Genomic DNA, 19,799 nt, shown 5'->3' on the forward strand with positions numbered 1-19,799 from the left:
TCAAGTTTAGGCCTATAAACAATTTATCTCTGTTCGAAAAATAAAATACAAGATAATTTTTCATTTACAATGTGGTTTTATTTGACTATAGAAAAGTAGGCTAATAGTCTGGCTAATCTCGTCTAGCAATCCTGTTTCTAGCCAACGTTTTCCCTGCATGTTACTTTCGTCAACAAGGAACGCGGTAAACTTCCACTCAGATTAAATCTATGACAAACAATCCGTTCATCACATTTATCAGCAGACTGGGGGTGTCGTTAATTGCACGTAGTAAATCCTAATTACTTGGTTTGGGTGGAGCCCACTGGGCGCAGAGGTGAGGGAGGAGGAGGAGGAGGGTTAAGTAATAAGGCTACTTTGTGTGAATGGAAACCAGAGAGGCAACAGCAACACTAACACGCTCACCTCCACACATTACAGTTACAGTAGGCTACACACACACATACAGTAGGCTAACACACATACAGTAGGCTACACAGCCTATACACACTTGGGACCACTGAGATAACTATTATTACCTGGTCGGGCGGTCGGTCGTGTGCACCTGAGTTTGGAAGTTAAGGACCGCTGGGACGCAGACTGTTGGCAAACTTCATTCCCTGTGTCGGGGAGGAGCTGCATGGAAGAGACGACAGGTGAGACGAGCAACGCTATTTGGATGGCATGAGGGACCCCGTCCCCGGTGCTGTCCCACAGGCAAATCGTTTATTTACTTTTTTGTTGTTGTCTTTGGTGCATATATTTTCTAGCGATTTTGATCACAGTGATCATAGCTGTCAGTGTCAGCTGTTCGTTTGACTTTGACCGTCCCGTTGGTAGGGTACATTTCCCTTTTGGGTTTTGGCTGCTTGGATCTATGTTTTGGGAAATTAACTCTTATTTAAAGCTTCCTTTCCTTGTTGCAACTATCGAGTCGTTTGCTACCGACAGAGCTGTTGGTTATTCGTTCACTAGGTGAGATAAGGATTGAATAAATTGCACTTTTACCTCGTTATTCCGCATCGAATTGAAGGTGATAGTGATGATGATAGAACAAGAACTCTGTTGTGCTGAGTTAAACGCCACTGTTTTAGTTACTGAGCGTATCGACGTATTTGTCGAACTTAACACAGTCATGCCTGATATAATCTTTTATAGTCTTTCCTGGGGCCTGGCTGCTACTATTATCTCTTCCATGGCAAATTTGGCAATGGCATGAACAAACCTCCAGGCAGTTTTTGACATCGTCTCTTAATCCTACAAGAGCCCCGTGCGCTGGCAGCCTGGCACAGGCGCGTGCCAGGCTAGAATGATGTTTCTTAAAAAAAAACTTATTAGGCTATTGTTGTTGGTTTTTATTGTTTTATTACAACCACACTGTGATGTCACATTGTTCTACATCGTTTTTTAATTATATTATTATTTGGATTTCATTTGAACAGCCACATTGTTCTGATGTTCAGACAGAAGGCCTGCCATTTTTTAATATGTGTGTGTGTTGTTGTTAAAAGATGCTTCTTGAGTGAGGCAGCTGACCTGGCACAGAGTGGTTGGTTTGTTTACTTTGTTATCACAAAGTGCTGTGCATCATTTTGTGTAAATGCTTGAATGACTCTTCACTCTAGGCTACGTTGCATAAAAAGACTAGGTATGAGATTCCTAGAAGAGTGGTGGGCTATGACTAAGCCCTCGTTTCCGTTGTTTACTGGAATATACATGAGCCTTTTTAAGTCTAAACATTTGTAAGGATACCTGAAAGTGCAGAGTGGAAAAAAACATTGTTGACACTGGGTCTCTCCTAACGATTTCCACAATTAAATATTATAGGTAGCTAGCTAGCCTAATGCCTTCTGAGTCTTCATTTATGTATTTATTTAATTGCACTCTTGTTGTAGGCTATAATTGTCTATGCAGTCTATTCAGACTAGTCATGTACGAGATGTAGGCTTACATGGAAAGAGCACGGTCAAACCTATGTATATTTCAGGCTCCTCTAACCATACATGGACAGCATGGAACAATTGGTATATTAAACTGTGTAGTGTGTACTGAGGAGACTACCATTAACTGTTTCTACAGGGGTTAAATGGGGGGCTGTCTGGTTTGGCTATTGACTGTCAGTGTGACACACACACACACACACACACACACACACACACACACACACACACACACTGTACCCTTGGCCTTCCGCAGCCATCTGTTTAGGATGGTTTGAGGTGTGTGTGTGCGTGTGCATTGTGTGTGTCGCACACACGTGTGCATTGTGTGCGCACACAGCAGGGGTGGATTGGCAAGATTAGGGGAACTAGCTACTGCCACCCCCCCTCCCTCTTGAGGGGCTCGACTTGACGCATGCCACACGTCCCCACACGTCCCTACACACACACACACACACACACACGCACACACACACTGAGCCCAAAGAGAGAGGATCATGTCTAACCTCCCCTAATTCTCCCTAATGGCCCCTCCATTCAGGGATTAGTTCTCTGTCCGAGGTTCTCCAACCTCTCTCTCGTTTCTCGTCTTCATTCTCTTGCGCTCATATACGTGCATCACTGGAAGTCCACACACCCATTTAGAACACATGCACACAGAGGAAATGGCAGCAACATATTTGGAACTGTGTATGTGGTAAGGGTGTAACTCAAATGAACAATTCAAATGAACAGATTCTTACATAGTGCTCTTATTATTATAGTCTTAGGGGATAGTGTCTGCCCTGACAGAAGACCATTTTAATTTAATTTCATCACTAGCTGTGTACCTGGATCAGATGAGGAATATAGAAATTTATTTTTTTCTGGAAACAATTTCTTCCATGTTTCTGAAAGAACAATTGCCTACAATTATTAACTAAAACTTAATAAAAAAAAAAACCTTTAAATTGGTAAAGCTCGCATATTTTTCATCATTCAAAAATCAATAAAGTTGCTGGAGTTTGATTATAGTAACAGCATCTCCACCACCTGGCAGCTATAACACACCCACCACCACCACCACCCAAAAAAGGGAAAAAATAAAAGGAATTTGACATCAGTGTTAATCCCACCTGCAACACCCCCCAACGCCCACCTCCACCACCCAGGCAAATCCCATTTGTTCTCTCTCTGTCCTCTCACACAATTCTCTCTGTAGATCTGCACAAATTTTCTTTTTTCGTGTGTGTGTGTGTGTGTGTGGGTGTGGTTGTACGCTCTCTCTCTTTTGATAGAGGCCCCCTGTAAAACTAACAGGGGACGCAGGAGGTCTCCTTACCCTTTTTTGTCTCTCTCCTTCCCTCTCCTCCTCTCCTCCAGGCATGCATGCAAGCAGCCCACAGTAAATCCTCCAGGCTGTCGCATAAACAAAAGAGAGGTATTTGAATTTGACTTCAGAGCTAGGGAGGAGAGCCACCCCCCTGAGAGAGAGAGAGACTCTTTCTTTTTTAGTTGAGTGACGTGGTCTGAGGGGATGGTGGATGGTGTGCCTTTGCATGCCTTTGTGTGTGTGTGTGTGTGTGTTTGCGTGCATCTCAAGGCCCCAGATTGCTGCCAGCCAGCCAGTGGGTATAGTGAAGGACCACATGTGACTGTCAAAACAGGGGACATGTCGTTCTTTTCTCTGCTTGTTTGTCAGAGGGAGGAACTGGTCGCTTGCGAGGCATCAACATGTCCGACAGCTGGGGGACACATCTGCTGCATGTGTGTGTGAGTGCACGCTCGCAACTGCATCTTGCCTTCGCGTTTGTGTGTGTGTGTGTGTCGGGGTCGTCCGCTGGCAGGAAGGAGTAGGCAGCGAGTGATGTGGTCAGACCCCCTGTCACCAGAGACGGAGAGAAAAAGGCAGACAGAGGGAGAGAGAGACGGAGGCGGGGGATCTGTGAAGGAGGGAGAGATTGAAGACCCCACTCCTCTTGTCTTTCTTTTCTTCCTCGAGTCTCCCCTTCGCTTGTTTTCTTTTCCTGATTATCGTTCTCTCCATTAGCCCCACACACGCTCCCGCCGCCCAGGATAAAAAAAATAAAAAGTAGTTGAATAAAGAGAGAGGAACAAAAAGAACACAGGAGGAAAATAGAGGAGTGTGAATTGAAAGGGGGGGGGGGGAACTGGAAAGACATTCAGTATAATTATGATTCCTCTGTCCACTGGCACTAATCCATTATGTTCAGAATAGACCTATAAAATGAATGCAGAAAAGAAGGGGGATTAGAATGGAGTCCGAAAAAGACAGGGTGTGCAGTGGAGGGGGGTGAAAATTAGTTGGGGATTTCCATGTAATTCTGAGTGGGCTTTGGATAGGATCAGATACCGAGGTTTGGATAGACCACAGACATTGGGGAGCGGGGGGGGGGGGGGGGGGGGGGGGGGGGACAGAAGAAACAAACAGGGGTGGAATAGAGGATACAGATGGAAGATAAAGAGTGCAGTCAGTGAAAATGACTGGTCCCTCTATCCAAGAGATAGAATAGACCAAGAGAGAGCTATATGAGGGAACGGTACGGTCGCCCCCTACAGGTGCTGTTCAGAGTGCGCGCGCGTGTGTGTGTGTGTGTGTGTGTGTGTGATATATATATATATATATATATATATATATATATATATATATATATATATTATATATATGCATGCACCTCACCACTTTTAAATGGATTATTAAAAATATATAGGCCTATTTTGATTTCTGACATTGGGCTTGCCTTCATTCATTTGAGACATTGTGTGTGCGCGCACGCGCGCATGGCGTGCACCCTGCCTGGAGAGAGAGCTCATACCTCAGGTGAAAGCGCTTGCCATTTCCTTACCGGAGGGGGAAAAAATAGCGAGTGTGTGTGTGTGTGTGACACAGCAACAGATATCCCCATAGTGGGAGGAGGGACCACTGGGGTGGGCGGGGAAAGGGGAGTGGCCTCCAAGATGGTGAGGAGGTCCGGCACCGAGGCTGGGGGGACTCAGTCTAACACAAGGCACTAAGTAGAGCACAGCACACGGACCCACGCAGCTCCCTGACTCACACGCAGACTGGAGTATAGCGCTTGGAGCTGAGGAGGGAGTGGGACAACTGCACCTGTCCCGCACGCACGTAGCCTTCACTCTCACACACGGTCGATCACACGCTGTCGCAGACATACACAGACAAGGGCCAGGGAACTCTTCAGTCGGCCCTATGTGTGGCTGGGACCAAAGTTACTCGGTGAGTGCGCTGTGCGATGCTGTTGCTGTGTGGGAGTTTTACTGAGAATAGACTAGGAAAAAAATGGTTTGGAAATGAGAGGAAACGGTTGATGAAATTTGATGGCTGTTCTGTGTGGTGTTTTTGTCATCAAAAAAGGAATGAATGTGTTATGTGTACGGTATATAGCCTATATAGTATATACCTTTTTGTCAGGAATGGTTGGATTGAATTTTTTTCTTTCAGATTTTTATGATTAAGTTATATTGCATGAGAATGTATTTCTGGCTTTAAATTAATACTTTTTTTTGTACTGCTACTGTCTTTTGGAATAGCATCTAATGAAAGATTAATAGATTAGATTTTCCCCTCCGTTTGAGTGAAAAGAAATTAAAAGAAAATACTGATTATGATGCCCGTATGTTACATTTAAATTGTTAAAGTTTATTGAATGTGTTAATAATGGTTTTAATTTTCAGTTTGACAATGACTGGAATTTCAAATTACTGGTACACAATCATCATCATTATTCTATTTTAATGTTTACATTCAGTTGAAGTAATGTTCTGTCTTTATTAAATTGAACTTTAATTGAAATGAAGTATAAACTATGCTTCTTTGGCTTGGTTCTTAGTTTCACTATTAGTTTTACATCTCGCAGCTGTTATGCAAAGAGTTTACAGCACTGAGAACTGTAGAAAAAGAGAATCTCCATAGCACATTTAGCACATTGAGTATTTAACACATTATGTGTTAAATGCTTAATGTGTTACATTTTAATTGAAAATGTCGTTCTGCTTGTCTTAACACAAAATGGAACAACTATCGGATCAGAACGGGTATTATTAAATAAGGAAATGATAGTTTAAAATTTCAGTACAAAAAAAAACGTGTTGCTGATCTGGGTAAAATGTTTTGCAATCTTACAGAGAAAAGTAATTTAGCATTCCTCATAGTTTCATTATTCATAAACGCTGAGAGAGTTGATTCAGAATTGAGCTTGTTAATTTCTCATTTGTGATGAATTGGATATAATTTCCTGATCCTACATGCCGACCTCGAGGTGGAAGGTGGCCCGTGAAAGGGGATCTAAACAGCATCATTAAAAAAATCGTATTGAAACAATATATTTATGCAATCATGTGAACAGCACAACAAAACAAAACAAAACAGAAGCAATTTCAAATAAATCATAAATTGTTGGTATCATTTTATGATCCATTTTTATACTCTGCTTTGCCATGGGACTCTTGATTTGAATTGGACTTGGATTAAGCCAGAGTGATACTTACCGGTAGTAGCACGCGGGTTTCGCAGACAGAAAATAGCAGCTGTACAAGTGCACAAGACGTTGCAGCACAAATAAGCATAAATGACCTTTTCGTTTTCTGTGGCCTTCTGTGATCGCCGCTTTTATGTTCTATAACAGAACGTGGTCACCTAAGATCTATGGCCACTGGTTTCCGCTGTCTGCGTGGGACACAGCGCAAGATGTTTTGTCCCTGTGTGTGTGTGTGTATATTTCTGTGTGTATGTGTGTGTGTGTGTGTGTGTGTGTGTGGGATGGTCTTGGGTGGGATCGCGTTTGAAGTTTTGTTTGTGCTGCTGTGGCCCCCCAAATGGAAAAGTTTTGGCGCTCCCTTCCCCACTCGTCCCACACACAGACACACACACACACACACATACACACACACACACACACACACACACACACACAGTTGGGATGATTTGCCGGTTCCGCTGCACTGCCACTCTGCTTCCAATTTTAGATCCTCAGACACAGACGGCACTTCCTTCCTCTGTCTTCCCTTCTGTTTTCCACCCCAGGGACAGAGAGAGGGAGACAGAGAGAGAGAAATAAGCACAGAGCGAGATGACAGAAAATTAGACACAATAGGAGAAGGAAAGATAAAGGAATGGATTGGATGAGAGAACAGATCTATCTTTACAAAAACATTAGATGCAAGAGAAGTGATCTGAGACAAACGTTAAGTGAGATGTTTGAATACAAAAACCAGACAGGGAAAGCATGTACGTCTTTGCAAAATGAGTGTGGAAGAGAGAGAAGACGACAGAAGCGCAGGGGGGTTGGACAGTAGAGACGAAAGTTTTCTCCCAGAAATAAACATTTCCCATTTGGATTGTCCAATCTCATTTCCCTAATTTAAAGCCCTTCACTCTAAATGGGATGATGAGGCAAATGATTTCCTGTGATTTCTGGGTTTTGTCTGTAAGTGGTCCCAGTGGAGTTGGTGACTTTGTGTGTGCGTGTGTATGTGCTTGATGCTCCGGGAGGGGGCAGAGAGAGAGAGCGAGTGAGGCCTTGATAAGCGGTCTAGTTCCCACACTGGCAGTGGAGACAGTGGACTTAGTCATCTACACGCTCACATCCACTCACCACTCCATTGAGTCACAGAGGAGAAACAATCATTCCCCTTTCTCTTCTCCTGTCTCTATTATCTTATCTCCTTTTGTCACATTTTGTCCCCATCCCATCGTTTTTCACTTTTTCTTTTTGTTCTTTCATTTATCAATTTGCTTTTCCTAATCCTCTTGCTCTCTCCTGTAGGCGACCTCTCATAGCTCGGCCATGTTGACTAGTGAGGGGGCCCACACCGTACAGCACGACAACCACAAGATGGACATGGAAATCGACGCACACCAGGGAGCCAAAATGGCTGACTCCGACATGTGTGCGGAGGAGGCCAGCTCCCGGGCCGGAGCCAGAACAACCACCGCCAGTGATGTGGACATGGAGGAGGCGGATATGACAAGGTGGACGGAGGCAGAGTTTGAGGAGAAGTGCACCTACATCGTCAAGGATACGCCCAAGGAGGCGGGGCAAGACGGCGAGGGGCTGACGCGAGCTGAGGCGTCCCTACCTCGCAATCTGGCGTTCAAACACCCAGCTGATTCTAAAGAGGTGAGACACACACACACACACACACACACACACACACACACACACACACACACACACACACACACACACACACACAAAAGCAGACATTTTAATCTAAACAGGCACCCTGACAGCTGTGCACAAATGCAGACATACTCGCATAGATCGCCTCCACTCACACTTAATCACACACACCTACACTCACACTACAGTACAAACCCATCAGTAAATGCTGCCAACGTCAGACAATATGCCCTCTAACAACACACACACATGACTCAAGTTTGGGTCATAATAGTGAAGCTGGAGAAGAGGTAGCCAGGGGGGATTGTGGTGAGGAGAGTGTCTAGTTGTAAAAGCTACACAGACACGCGCAGACACACACACACAGACACACAAATCAGAGTGCCGACTCACTGTGTGTCTCCAGGGGAATTCACAAAAACATACAGTGCACACACTAACTATTCACTAATTGAGGTGTGATGCGTGTTGATACGTCTTCCTCCATTCAGAGGTGGGCTCTCACCCATCCATGAAGTCTCATTTATCATCCAGACTGTTGACAACCTCCTTGATCCTACGTGTGCGAGTGTGTGTGTGTGTGTCTATGTAAACTAAACGCAAAATAAAAAATCCCCTTTGCCATCATTACATTAAATGTAATAAGGAAATATCCTCCCCCTTGCTAGAGGGTGTAGTAGAGCACTCCCAGTCAACAAGCCCCCGTCAACTTAGTACAAGAATGTTATCGCACATCCAAACTCTGAACCCACAGTCACCTTGTTAACTTTAGTTCAGAACTTCATGACATCAACGTATTGGTACCGTAGCAGGGGAAATGTTAAAGGTATCAATAGTGAACTGGGGTTAAATAGGGTTGAGTTGAATTGTGTTAACAGTGAGATATAGAACAGTGCTGTGGAAGAAAGCTGTGTGCTGGACTCGTATAGGTTGAAAGGTCATGAATTTGTACATTTTAACTCCCATAATGTTTTTTGTAAAGTAAACCGATTAAAACCTTGGCCTGATTTAATAGATTTTCTCATCATTGGCTGCTTGTGTTCCTTATCAACAGGAAACGTGTGTGTGTGTGTGTGTATGTGTGTGTGTGTTTATGAGCTGATATGGTATCAGGCTATATTTATCTCTTTTGAGCGAAGCGAGGGAGCTGCAACAGAGAAAGAACTAAGAAATAGTAAGTGGTAGGACGTATAGTGGAAAGGTGAAGAAAGGAAAGGATGTTCTTTATCTCTTGGCCCTGATCAAAGCCCACTCATTGACTGGGCTCAATTAGAGAGCTCACTGTTTAAAGAGCCTGTTAATGAGTCAAAACCTCTCTCTAAACAGCCCTCATCATTCAGACATCGGCTGAAAATGGGGAAGGGGATTTCCTAAGTCGTGTGTGTGGGGAGGGGGGGAGGGGGGGGGGCTGCGTGACTTATGAATGAAGGGAAATCTAGAAATGTGTGTGTACATGCACGCATTTCACAGTACATCCAGCTCTCCCGAGTTTCGACTACAATCGAGGGTTTGAGCCTGACGTCTAGTCATTGTAATCCCTCGCTTTCTTTTCCTCCTTTCATTCTCCTCTCTCATCCTCCTCCTCTTCCTCCCCCATTACCCCTTTAATCTAAATTGTGTCGGAAGAAGAAGAACGATGCAACAAAAGGTTTTTTCTTTCTTTTAATGTGAGAAGTGGATATTCCCTCTGAGGGTGAGCGGTGGTCTGAGGTAGCAGAGGTTGGGTTTGATGTGGTGGGGTGTGGTTGGACATGTAGGTGAGATGAAGAGAGAGAGAGTGAGTCTGTGTGTGTGTGTGGGATGGCTGCTGTGGTTAAGCTGCAATGCAACTAGAGGTGTGTGTGTGTGTGTGTGTGTGTGTGTGTGTGTGTGTGTGTGTGTGTGTGTGTGTGTGTGTGTGTGTGTGTGTGTGTGTGTGTGTGTGTGTGTGTGTGTGTGTGTGTGTGTGTGTGTGTGTGTGTGTGTGTGTGTGTGTGTGTGTGTGTGTGTGTGTGTGTGTGTGTGTGTGTGTGTGTGTGTGTGTGTGTGGTGGAATTGTATCAGGAAGCTTGAAATTTGGCAGCAGAGTACAGTATAAATGAGGCTTTAGGATTGTCTGGATTGGAAGAGAGATTGTCCTGTTTCTGTACAGGTTACTGGGCGGACACATACATATATATATATATACACACATACATACACACACATTGCAAGCCGTTGCATACGTGCTACACGTCATGCACAGTATTGTTTGGATCCTGTTGATGACCGGAGCATGTAAAGGCAGGATGTTACTGCATCACACACACACACACACACACACACACACACACACCACCTCCTGTGGCTTTCCATTCAGACAAGTATTGATTAATGGTTTATTAAACAAGAGAAATTAATGAGTTCATTGCTGTGACATACAATTAAATTGTCACCGTTTTAACACATTATGACCTTTTCTAACCACTGCTCTCCCTCTCTCATTGTGTATTCTAGGTGACTGGGGTGTGCAGCACAGAATACATCCCCAAAGGGACACGCTTTGGCCCCCTAGTGGGCGAGATCTACACAGCAGACAGCGTTCCCAAGGATGCCAACCGCAAGTACTTCTGGCGGGTAAGCTAGCATACATCTCTCTTCCCCCCCCCCCCCCCCATACACACCCCATGAAATAAACCTCTGAGAGACATTTCCTGCTCCACTGACTGAGTTTAGAAGTTTGTTGCGTCACAGGAAGGGGTCTCTCTCCGGTTTCTGAGGAAGTGTGTGTGTGTGTCTGGGGGGAGTGGTGGTGAAGTGCTGTTTTATAGTGTCTGCCTTCGATGGAAGTCAATGATGCCGGGGCGAGGGGCTTTCTCTCACACTTTCACATGCAACGAGGCTGTGTCTGTGCGGTCGGAATCACATCAGCCGAGCATATCTTTGTTTACTTCATTCAAGCGACCTATACACATACATGGCCAGGTGTGTGTGTGTGTGTGTTCTCATTGTGCAAATTACTGGCAGTCAAGTATGTTTTTGATCTTTCCTATATCCTGCGTTCCATGACTGTGTGGTGCTGTGGTTTTTATGTATCGGTAAGAGTGGTGCAGAAAGCCTAGTCAGAACTAGTGGAACGAGACAAAAGAAAACGAGATAAATAGATGGGATGTGATGTCACATTGATACAATATACAGTTATACACAGGAACAAACAACACGTCATACTGTGCTTCCTGTAATCCACACACGCACACACAGTGAGGCATTAAGTTAATAATCCTGTCTGAGGAGTGCTGCAAAGAAAGTGTAGGTAAGCCACGCACACTTTTGACACTGCAAAGTCTGGAGTCAACTTTGACAGTTCAATTAGCGCTCCAGATTTTGCAGTGTAGTGAAGCATCACTCTGAATAGATCGTGAGAATTTGAGACAGAGGCAGCAAGTGAAAGGGCAAGAGAGGGGGAGGCAAGATTCAAGATGAGTGCTGGTGGTGGTGGGGACCTGGCGTAGGCGTGGTCTCTGACCTTTTCAGATGCGTATAAAACCGCTCATCCGTCTGTCCTCAAGAGCTTTAGGATGGAGCCAACAAGACAGCTTTGGTGAGGACAAGAAAATATAGAACAGTACAGGGAGAAATGTGGAGGATGGAGTGACGGGCTGCAGGATAGGATGTAGGCGGAAAAGAATGTACTGTAGATGAGGAAAGTTGTGGAGCTGAAGTTATTGGTTACATTCTTTGCTTGTGTCACCAGAATTAAGCCTTAGTTTCCATGCTTGTAGTTGGCCAGCTAAAACGACTAGTTAATGCGTATTCTAAAAAGTTTAATGGGACAGAATTTAAATCTTAAATATTGGCACCCAGAAACATATTCTCACCAGAGGCTAACCGTTTCATCTCCTTCTCTCCAACCCTCTTCTTTTCTTCATTTTCTGCTTCCCCTCTTTCTATACTTTTAATTTCCTCTCTCCTCAGATCTATGCAGAGGACGAGTTCCACCATTTTGTGGACGGTCTGGACGAGGGCCGGTCCAACTGGATGCGGTACGTCAACCCAGCGCACTCGGCAGCCGAGCAGAACCTAGCGGCCTGCCAGAACGGCACGGAGATCTACTTTTACACGGTGCGACCCATACCAGCTGGGGCAGAGCTGCTGGTCTGGTACTGTCCCCAATTTGCCCGACGTCTGCACTACCCCCCCTCCGGAGAGCTCATGATGCAGAAACTCAGTAAGTTTGCACTTGTGTGTTTTTATTTTGTCATGTTGTCTTTGTTCCCTCCAAACGACTCGGCCGTTTTCCTAATATAAACAAGATTGTACAGTCTGCGGCTCAGTCTGCAGCACATAACACAGCAGCAGCACAGTCTTTAACTGTTATCTGAGTATTACGAACACAGACACGTCTTCAAGTTTCTGCCTCGATTGCATTTCTGCTGCTTTTGGGTAGAATCTAGTCACAGGTGACAGAAATGTGGAAGAAATGGAGAGTAAACTGGCTTAACGGGAAAGGTGGACATGAGCCAGACGCAAGTCCGTGTTTTATGAGCCTTGGGTCTGCTGAGTCACAGACTGGCCCACATTGTAGATTTTTACAGGGTGATATAAAGTGATACAGCATAGTTTGATCTGGCATTTTTATTGGGTGATAAAAGATTGTCTCTGAAATATTTTTTGTTACTATTCATGGTTATGTAACTGCATTAGCCAATGGCAATTTAGGTATGGTTAGAATGTGTGTGTTGCGTGCGCGACGAGCGTATGTGTCTTGAGTATCTCCTGTCGCGGCTCTTAAATCCTAATAGTGTTTTTGAGTGTAGCTATGTCTCCTTCCTCTCTGAACATTAGCCTGTCATTATATCCAACACACATACACATGCACAGAGAGAGAGTACACAACCTTTCATCTCTGTCAGTGCCATCGTTCTGCGCGTGTGTGTGTGTGTGCGTGCATGTGTGTGTGCATGCCAGACCTGCCAGTGACAGTGTAATTACACAGAGAAGGGGATATGGCGCTAATGCCACAGTCTTACACACTTAAAGACCCGCTTTCAACATGAAAGTGCACCCAACGTGCACGCGCACACTCAACTATGTTGCTCAACCGCAATAAAAGGACCAGAGGCTGTGTGTGTGTGTGTGTGTCTGTCTCTACTTACTAATATATGTGAATCTATTTTTAATGTAATTTACGTCATCAAATAAAAAACTAGTTCAGAGTCAGATAATCAGTTCTAGAATTTCCACCTCGTTTGCCACCTACACTAAATGCACATGGGTCATTCGCTTACATTTACACACACCGTTACAAAATGAATGGCTTATGTAGTGCATTTTCAGTTACTAAGCATTCAGAGAGACAGACGGATGGAGTCAAAGAAAGAGAAAGCAATAGATGGTTTTACAAAGGAGGAGAGCTTCCAGGTGTGACAGCAGTGTAATAGCAGTAGTCAGGTGAGGGAGGTACCTGGGGACCCAGCCTGGGTGACTCCAGTGCCCAGGGAAATGCGCATGCCTTGAGGCAAAGAGGCAGGGGGTCTTCCCCCCCGCTCCTTTAATTACATCCCCCTGTCATTTAGCCCTACAGGCTCCCTTTGACCTGCCACTGACCTGCTGCTGAGCTATACCTGTAGGATCTGTCTATTTTCAATGTTTAGCTGTTTTTAGTTATTTCTTTATTTTGTACCAACGTCCTGTTTTGATCTCTTTGTCTTCCATTTCTTGGGAGTTGTCACTATTTAAGTTTTTGATTAACCAATGACCATACTTAAACCAGACATGCAAGTGTGCATTTTACATGCATGTACAGTCAGTACATCGAGCCAGACTTTAGAGGGAAATTAGTGAATATGTGCTGCTGCTCTCCCACTTTCTGCCTGCCTTTATCTCTCTCTCTTGAACTCTCAAGTGTCAGAATATCAGAGCACCTGTCAGCCATCGCTGGACTGTGTGTGCATGTTCAAAGGCATACTACTCAGCCAGCGGCAGCGCTTTGCATGCGAAACATTCTGTCTCATTCAAACACACACACTCACGGCATGCCATCACATTCACACTCCTCATCTGAAACATATGCTACCGTGTGTGTGTGTGTGTGGCGCTGATGACCACCTGGTCACTCGCCCCAAATTTATTTGCCACTTTAAAGAACAGAGCGAGGAAGAGAGGGAAGGAGGGAGGCAGCCCCCTCCGTTGACTACTTGAACTTCCTGGCAGAGGGGCCGCGTTGACAGATTGATATCTCCAAGATGGCCGCTCTGTTTGTTTTCTGGAAGAGAGGGGGATGAATTAAGAGAAGAAAGGAGGAGAGGAAGGGTGGGAGTGGTTCTGGTGAAGGAGAGGAGGGGGAAACTGATAACCTTTATGTTTACACATCGCCGTTATACCACTGACGCAAGGGTCACTGTGTGTGTGTGTGTGTGTGTGTGTGTGTGTGTGTGTAGTCTGCACACATCAAGCCAAATGTCACCAGAGGGCTAGTACTACTCGGGATTAATCTCACCCAAAAAACTTAAGTGAGTGAGTGACATCATCATGCGACAAAGTATGAATTCTGCTTTAGACGGACAGACAATGCCTCCACTGCGAGCGCGCACACACACACACACACACACACACACAGTGAATCAGAAACATTGTAAATATACACACAGTAATATCCTTAGATGGAAGACAACACTTTACTGTGCTACTCGCTGACACAATTAGTGTGTGCGTAGTGGTGACCCCCACCCCCCCCTCCAACCACCACCTGAAAGAGTGATTAAAGGTGTGTGTGTGTGTGTGTGTGTGTGTGTGTGTGTGTGTGTGTGTGTGTGTGCATGCGCGCGCGTGCGTGCTTGCATGCGTGTGTGAGAGAGATCCTACAAAAAGTCAACACATCAGACACAGCCCTTTGTCTGTAGGCGCCTCTGTGTGTGCACTCTGTCATGAGTGTGTGTGTGTGTGTGAGAGAGAGAGAGTGGAGGGCAGGTTGAGGCCAAACCTTTTCAGAGGATATCTTTTAGCAGGAAACCTTCAATCAGTACTGTCTACCCCCCATTTTGATTTTTATCTTGCCTTTATCCGCACTACCCCACACACACACACACACACTGCCCAAAGGCAGCTGTCACGCCTCACTTCCTGTCTTTGCCCCCGCCCCCACGGCCATTCATCAAACCTGTCACCTTAATTGGACCACTGGATTACTTATGGTGTTCCTTAACCCAACACACACAACACAGTGACCTAGTGTGTTGTATGTGCTGAGGACTGGACTCCTTAGTGCATGGTCTGAAGACTAGACTCCTTAGTGCATGTTCTGATGACTGGTGTCCTTAGCAGCGATGTGATCAGGCAGTCATGGCTCCTATTAGGAAAAGAATGGGAAAATACTGTGACATACAAAAGCACCAAGATTCAATCACTGAGTTGATCTCTTTAAACACAGCATAACATTATTTCTCAGTTTGATATACTTTGGCACACACTAACCCTCTTGCTCTCTCTTTCTCTCTCTCTCCAGAGGAGTCTCTCCTGGATGCCAAGCAGCAAGCAAGTGAGGAGCATCTAACCGGCAGCACCAGCCCTTCTCCCATCACCCCCACTCTCACAACCACCCCAGCCAAGAGGGAGCATAGTGTCCTTTCCATCCTCCGAGGCACCAACAGCACTTCCTCCACCAAGAGGGAGCCAAGCCGCCCGCTTCCTACCCGCCCGCACTGTCCAGACAGCCCGGACCGTCCCCTGTACCCACGCGCCATCTATCCAGCTCTTCGGCCACACCCACACATCCCAGAAGACTTCCTCAGCATCAAAGCTGGCCAGTTCAGTTATCCAGCAACGCGTTCTCCTGGCAACCAGTCATCGGCTACACCCAGCCCGTCAGCCAGGAGTAGCCCTGAGAGCAGTCCTCAGGGAAGTCCCTCAGGCGCTGCCCCCTCTCCGGCCCCCTTCTACCCCCGAGGTCTGGGGTCCTACCCTGGTTACTCCCCACCAGCAGCCCCCCTCTCCTCGCCCTTCTATCCTCCTGGAGCCCCTTACTCACGCTACCTCTTACCTCACCACTACCCACTGCCAGGGGGTGGTGTGCCCACTGTCGGGGGTATCTTCCCACGGATGTACCCACTGTACAGCAGCCTCCTGCCACATCACATGCCCATGCTGCCCTCCGATGCCACGGGGAGGCGGTTCTTAATGCCGGACCACACCCACCCTTCCTCTGTCTCTGCCCACAGGGATTTCCTTCTCCCCGCCCCCAACAGTGCCTTCTCTGCCACTGCCCTGAAAGACAAGGCGGGGCCTCACCATCCTTACCCCGGGGCTCACCCCCATGGAGTCCCTCACGGTCACCCCCATGCCCCTTCCAGTGGCTCCCCAACAGCGGGCACCGCTCCCCCCAGCGAGCGGGTACCTACCAAGCCTACCTCAGCACTGCTGGGCAGCGCCACTGGGCAGCACGCCGAGGAGGAGGCCATGAACCTCAGCAAGATGAAGCGCGGCGGTAGCTCAGCGGGCTACAAGACCCTGCCCTACCCACTGAAGAAGCAGAATGGCAAGATCAAGTATGAATGCAACGTGTGCAGCAAGACCTTTGGACAGCTGTCAAACCTCAAGGTGAGCCTCACCGTTGATATTTTGTCATTGTCATCACAGTATGTTGCATTGCAGTGTGAGCTTGTAGATCTACATTATCAAACATTTTTGAAATTTCATCGTTAGTGACAAGTTCAAAATGGGAACGGCAGGGTGAAAGTGGTTAATAGACCTTCATTTTTTCATAGTCAACAATCTGAACATAACTAAGCCACTCTTGTGTTCTCCTCCTTCCTGTGTGCAGGTCCATCTACGGGTCCACAGTGGTGAAAGGCCCTTCAAATGCAGCACGTGCAGCAAAGGCTTCACCCAACTGGCTCACCTTCAAAAACACTACCTGGTGCACACAGGAGAAAAGCCCCATGAATGCCAGGTATGACCAATCCTAATGTAAAGCTCAAGCAGGTGTAATGCTACTGCATAGCTGTTAACACCTTAAAGTGTTTGCAGTTGGCTATACGGCTATAGAAATAAATTACAATTAAATAGCCTAAAAGCTTTTGGTAATATCACATGTAACATGCCGATGTCATAGACATAGATGATGCATGTCGATGACCTTGACCCTCACTGCTTCAATGCTAATGCATTCTTTTCCCCCTGTTTTGCTTCAGGTGTGTCACAAGCGCTTCAGCAGCACCAGTAATCTGAAGACCCATCTGCGTCTGCACTCGGGAGAGAAGCCCTACCAGTGCAAGCTGTGTCCTGCCAAGTTCACCCAGTTTGTCCATCTCAAGCTGCACAAGCGCCTGCACTCTCGCGAGCGCCCGAACAAGTGCCCCCACTGCCAACGCCACTACATCCACGTGTGTAGCTTGCGTCTCCACCTGAAGGGCTACTGCTTAGCGGCCCACAGCACTGGTAGCCCCAACACCCAGGTCAACCTGGATGAGCTCCACCGCGTCAACGAGGAGATCGAACGCTTCGACATGAGTGAGCACGCCGAGCGCCTGGAGCAGCTGCAGGGCGGCGTGGAGGTTGAGGCCATGTTGGAGAAGCAAGTGCTAGGGATGCTGTGGAGGGAGATGGACCTGAAGGCCTCCCCCTTCCATCCTCACCACAAGGCCGGTGCCACCGAACTCCTGCCGGCGGGTTACGGCGTGTACGATTCTTCGAACGAGACGTCGGTGATAAAGATGCGTCGCAGCAGCCCCATCCAGCCTCTACCCGCCAACATCACTGTCAAGCAGGAGTCGGAGGAACACGCGTAAGCAACTTTGATCCCCACACAGCTGAAGGACACATTATCAGACTGTACTGGCTCAAAGAGAACTAAGTTGCCAGGAGCAACGGGTGTAAATAATTGTCTTCCTGGTTGGCAGCGCCAGGTTGTCGACTTATCAGGGACTTGCGTACTCAGGGCTACAAGAGACACTGTCCCAAGACTACTTAAAGGTTTCAGCGTTTCCTACACTTACAGACAATCATCCAGCCTGGATTTATCAACGATGTAATTAATATAATGATATTGTCATTATTGTTATTATTTGGTCTTTATTTTTCAATTTTCTTGATCAATTAATTGTTATATATTCTCCTTAATTTATTATCCTTTTTTTGTCCTCTTCAAAAGCAATAAGAGGAAGGGTTGTTTACAATGATGGGGTAAATTCATTGTAACGGTTGACTGTTTTCTGTTTATGAATTTTTCTCTGTGGCCATTTCTGTGTAGATGGTTCCTCTCTGCCTGTATCCGTCCTGCGAGACCCAACCTCTGACCTATAGAAACACTTTTCAGGGTTTTCTAATTAATTAATGAAATAACAGGTATAAAGGTAAAAGTTTGAAGAATTATAACTTTGTTTTGCCAAAGGTGGGCACACAAATTTCGAAAGAAGCTTTATTTGATCTTTTGACCCTACCAGACAGCTTCCCTGTGTTCATGTCCTTTCTGAAATCTACTTAATTTAATCAAAAAAGGGCATTTATTTTGTATTTTGTCAACAACAGTTACCTCAGTGTGTATGTTTGTATGTGTGCGTTCAGCATGAGTGTGTGCGTGTGTGTCTGTGTGTGCGTTTGTTGCATTCAAAGGGAAAGCTGAAGGTGGGTTTGTATCTATTTATTTTGCTTTTGCTACTTGAAGAAGAAGAAGAAGAAGAAACCAAATGGAAGTGGAGAGAAAGCTCTTCACGTGGTCCAAAGGAGCAGGGGACGTCACGGACGTCTGCTCAACATGTAGCACATAAAAGACTGGGGGGTCGTGGAGGCCCCTCCCCTCCCCCGCCTCCATCATCAAGGAAACTTTTTCATAACACTGTTGATACCAAACGGAGAAGATAAAGTGAGCATACTCATAAAGGGATTCATGAGGAGACTCCAGGCTAGTAACCAAAGTTCACCTTTCTTTTTTTTACACACCAAAAACAAAGCATAAAAGACTTAAGGATGTCCAAATGTGGAAAAAGACAATATGTGTGTGTATATGATGAAGTGTTCGCTCTATAGCTGTGGTCTTGTTTTGTAGATTTTTTGTTTGTTAATTCTATCAGTAAAATGGCCCCAATCTTATTTGTGGACTGGCACACACCAAAGCACCTCGGCCTTCTGATGCACTGGCCCCCCTCCCTTCCTTATGACTTAAGAGCCGATGCTTGTACCACTCGCACTGTGTACAATACCACTGAATTTGGTTGACAATGGCATTAAGACAACTTAATGTTTCTATGGCAACTGAACCGGAAGCAGTTGTATGTTGATAACCTGTTCCCCCTTTTCTCTCTGTGTCTCCTCTATTCTCTCTTCCTCTCTGTCCCTTGTTCTCTTATCACTCTTATCAATTACTGATGTATGACCAAAGTGTCCCTCTTTGATCAGAGCTTTAACTCCAGAGGAGAAAACCCTAAAGAACTGTCTCTGTTTACATTCTGGTTTACATAGTTATTTATGTGCAAAAATGTCAAAATGTAAATTATGATATAAATGTTCACCATTCTAATCTGAATCCTTATGGCTGTGTGTGTTTATTTCCTCTATTCCTTCAGTATGTACTGACACCTCCCAAGTTTCACAAACTTCACACTTCATCACCATTGATAGTATACGTTATGACTAACATGACTACATCTCAGCATCCAACTGTTCCATTTAACCATGCAGGTCACTTTATTTTGCCAAAAAACAGAAACACGGACAACACGCAGGGCAAAGAAAATAAAGGAAGTGTGCTAAAACACATTTAGTAGGTTAATCCTTTAGTTGTCTACAC

The 19,799-nt window shown here is 45.7% G+C and overlaps 1 protein-coding gene across 2 annotated transcripts; it reads left to right on the top strand.

Moving 5' to 3' along the window:
• The first annotated feature begins 385 nt into the window (after nucleotides 1-385).
• Nucleotides 386-19,535, top strand: prdm1a (PR domain containing 1a, with ZNF domain). 2 transcript variants are annotated; one of them, XM_079504456.1, is made up of 7 exons: nucleotides 386-635; nucleotides 7,703-8,056; nucleotides 10,535-10,654; nucleotides 11,993-12,245; nucleotides 15,522-16,612; nucleotides 16,836-16,964; nucleotides 17,206-19,535. In XM_079504456.1, exons 2-7 carry the CDS (start codon nucleotides 7,724-7,726, stop codon nucleotides 17,800-17,802), a joined length of 2,523 nt encoding a protein of 840 aa, XP_079360582.1. In that variant the 5' UTR covers nucleotides 386-635; nucleotides 7,703-7,723; the 3' UTR covers nucleotides 17,803-19,535. The 2 variants fall into 2 exon arrangements, with proteins under 2 accessions (XP_079360582.1, XP_079360581.1); XM_079504455.1 differs by lacking the exon at nucleotides 386-635 and adding an exon at nucleotides 4,934-5,154.
• The last annotated feature ends 264 nt before the right edge of the window (nucleotides 19,536-19,799 follow it).

Source organism: Electrona antarctica (genome assembly GCF_951216825.1).
Source record: "Electrona antarctica genome assembly, chromosome: 6".
In the NCBI taxonomy this organism is placed as follows: Eukaryota; Metazoa; Chordata; class Actinopteri; order Myctophiformes; family Myctophidae; genus Electrona; species Electrona antarctica.

Bases quoted from the DNA above. Each gene is read 5' to 3' on its own strand.
- prdm1a (XM_079504455.1), top strand. From the start codon at position 5,128: ATGTGTGGCTGGGACCAAAGTTACTCG. The intron at 12,246-15,521 runs GTAAGTTTGCAC...CTCTCTCTCCAG, and splicing joins GCTCATGATGCAGAAACTCA to AGGAGTCTCTCCTGGATGCC. The intron at 16,965-17,205 runs GTATGACCAATC...GTTTTGCTTCAG, and splicing joins AAAAGCCCCATGAATGCCAG to GTGTGTCACAAGCGCTTCAG.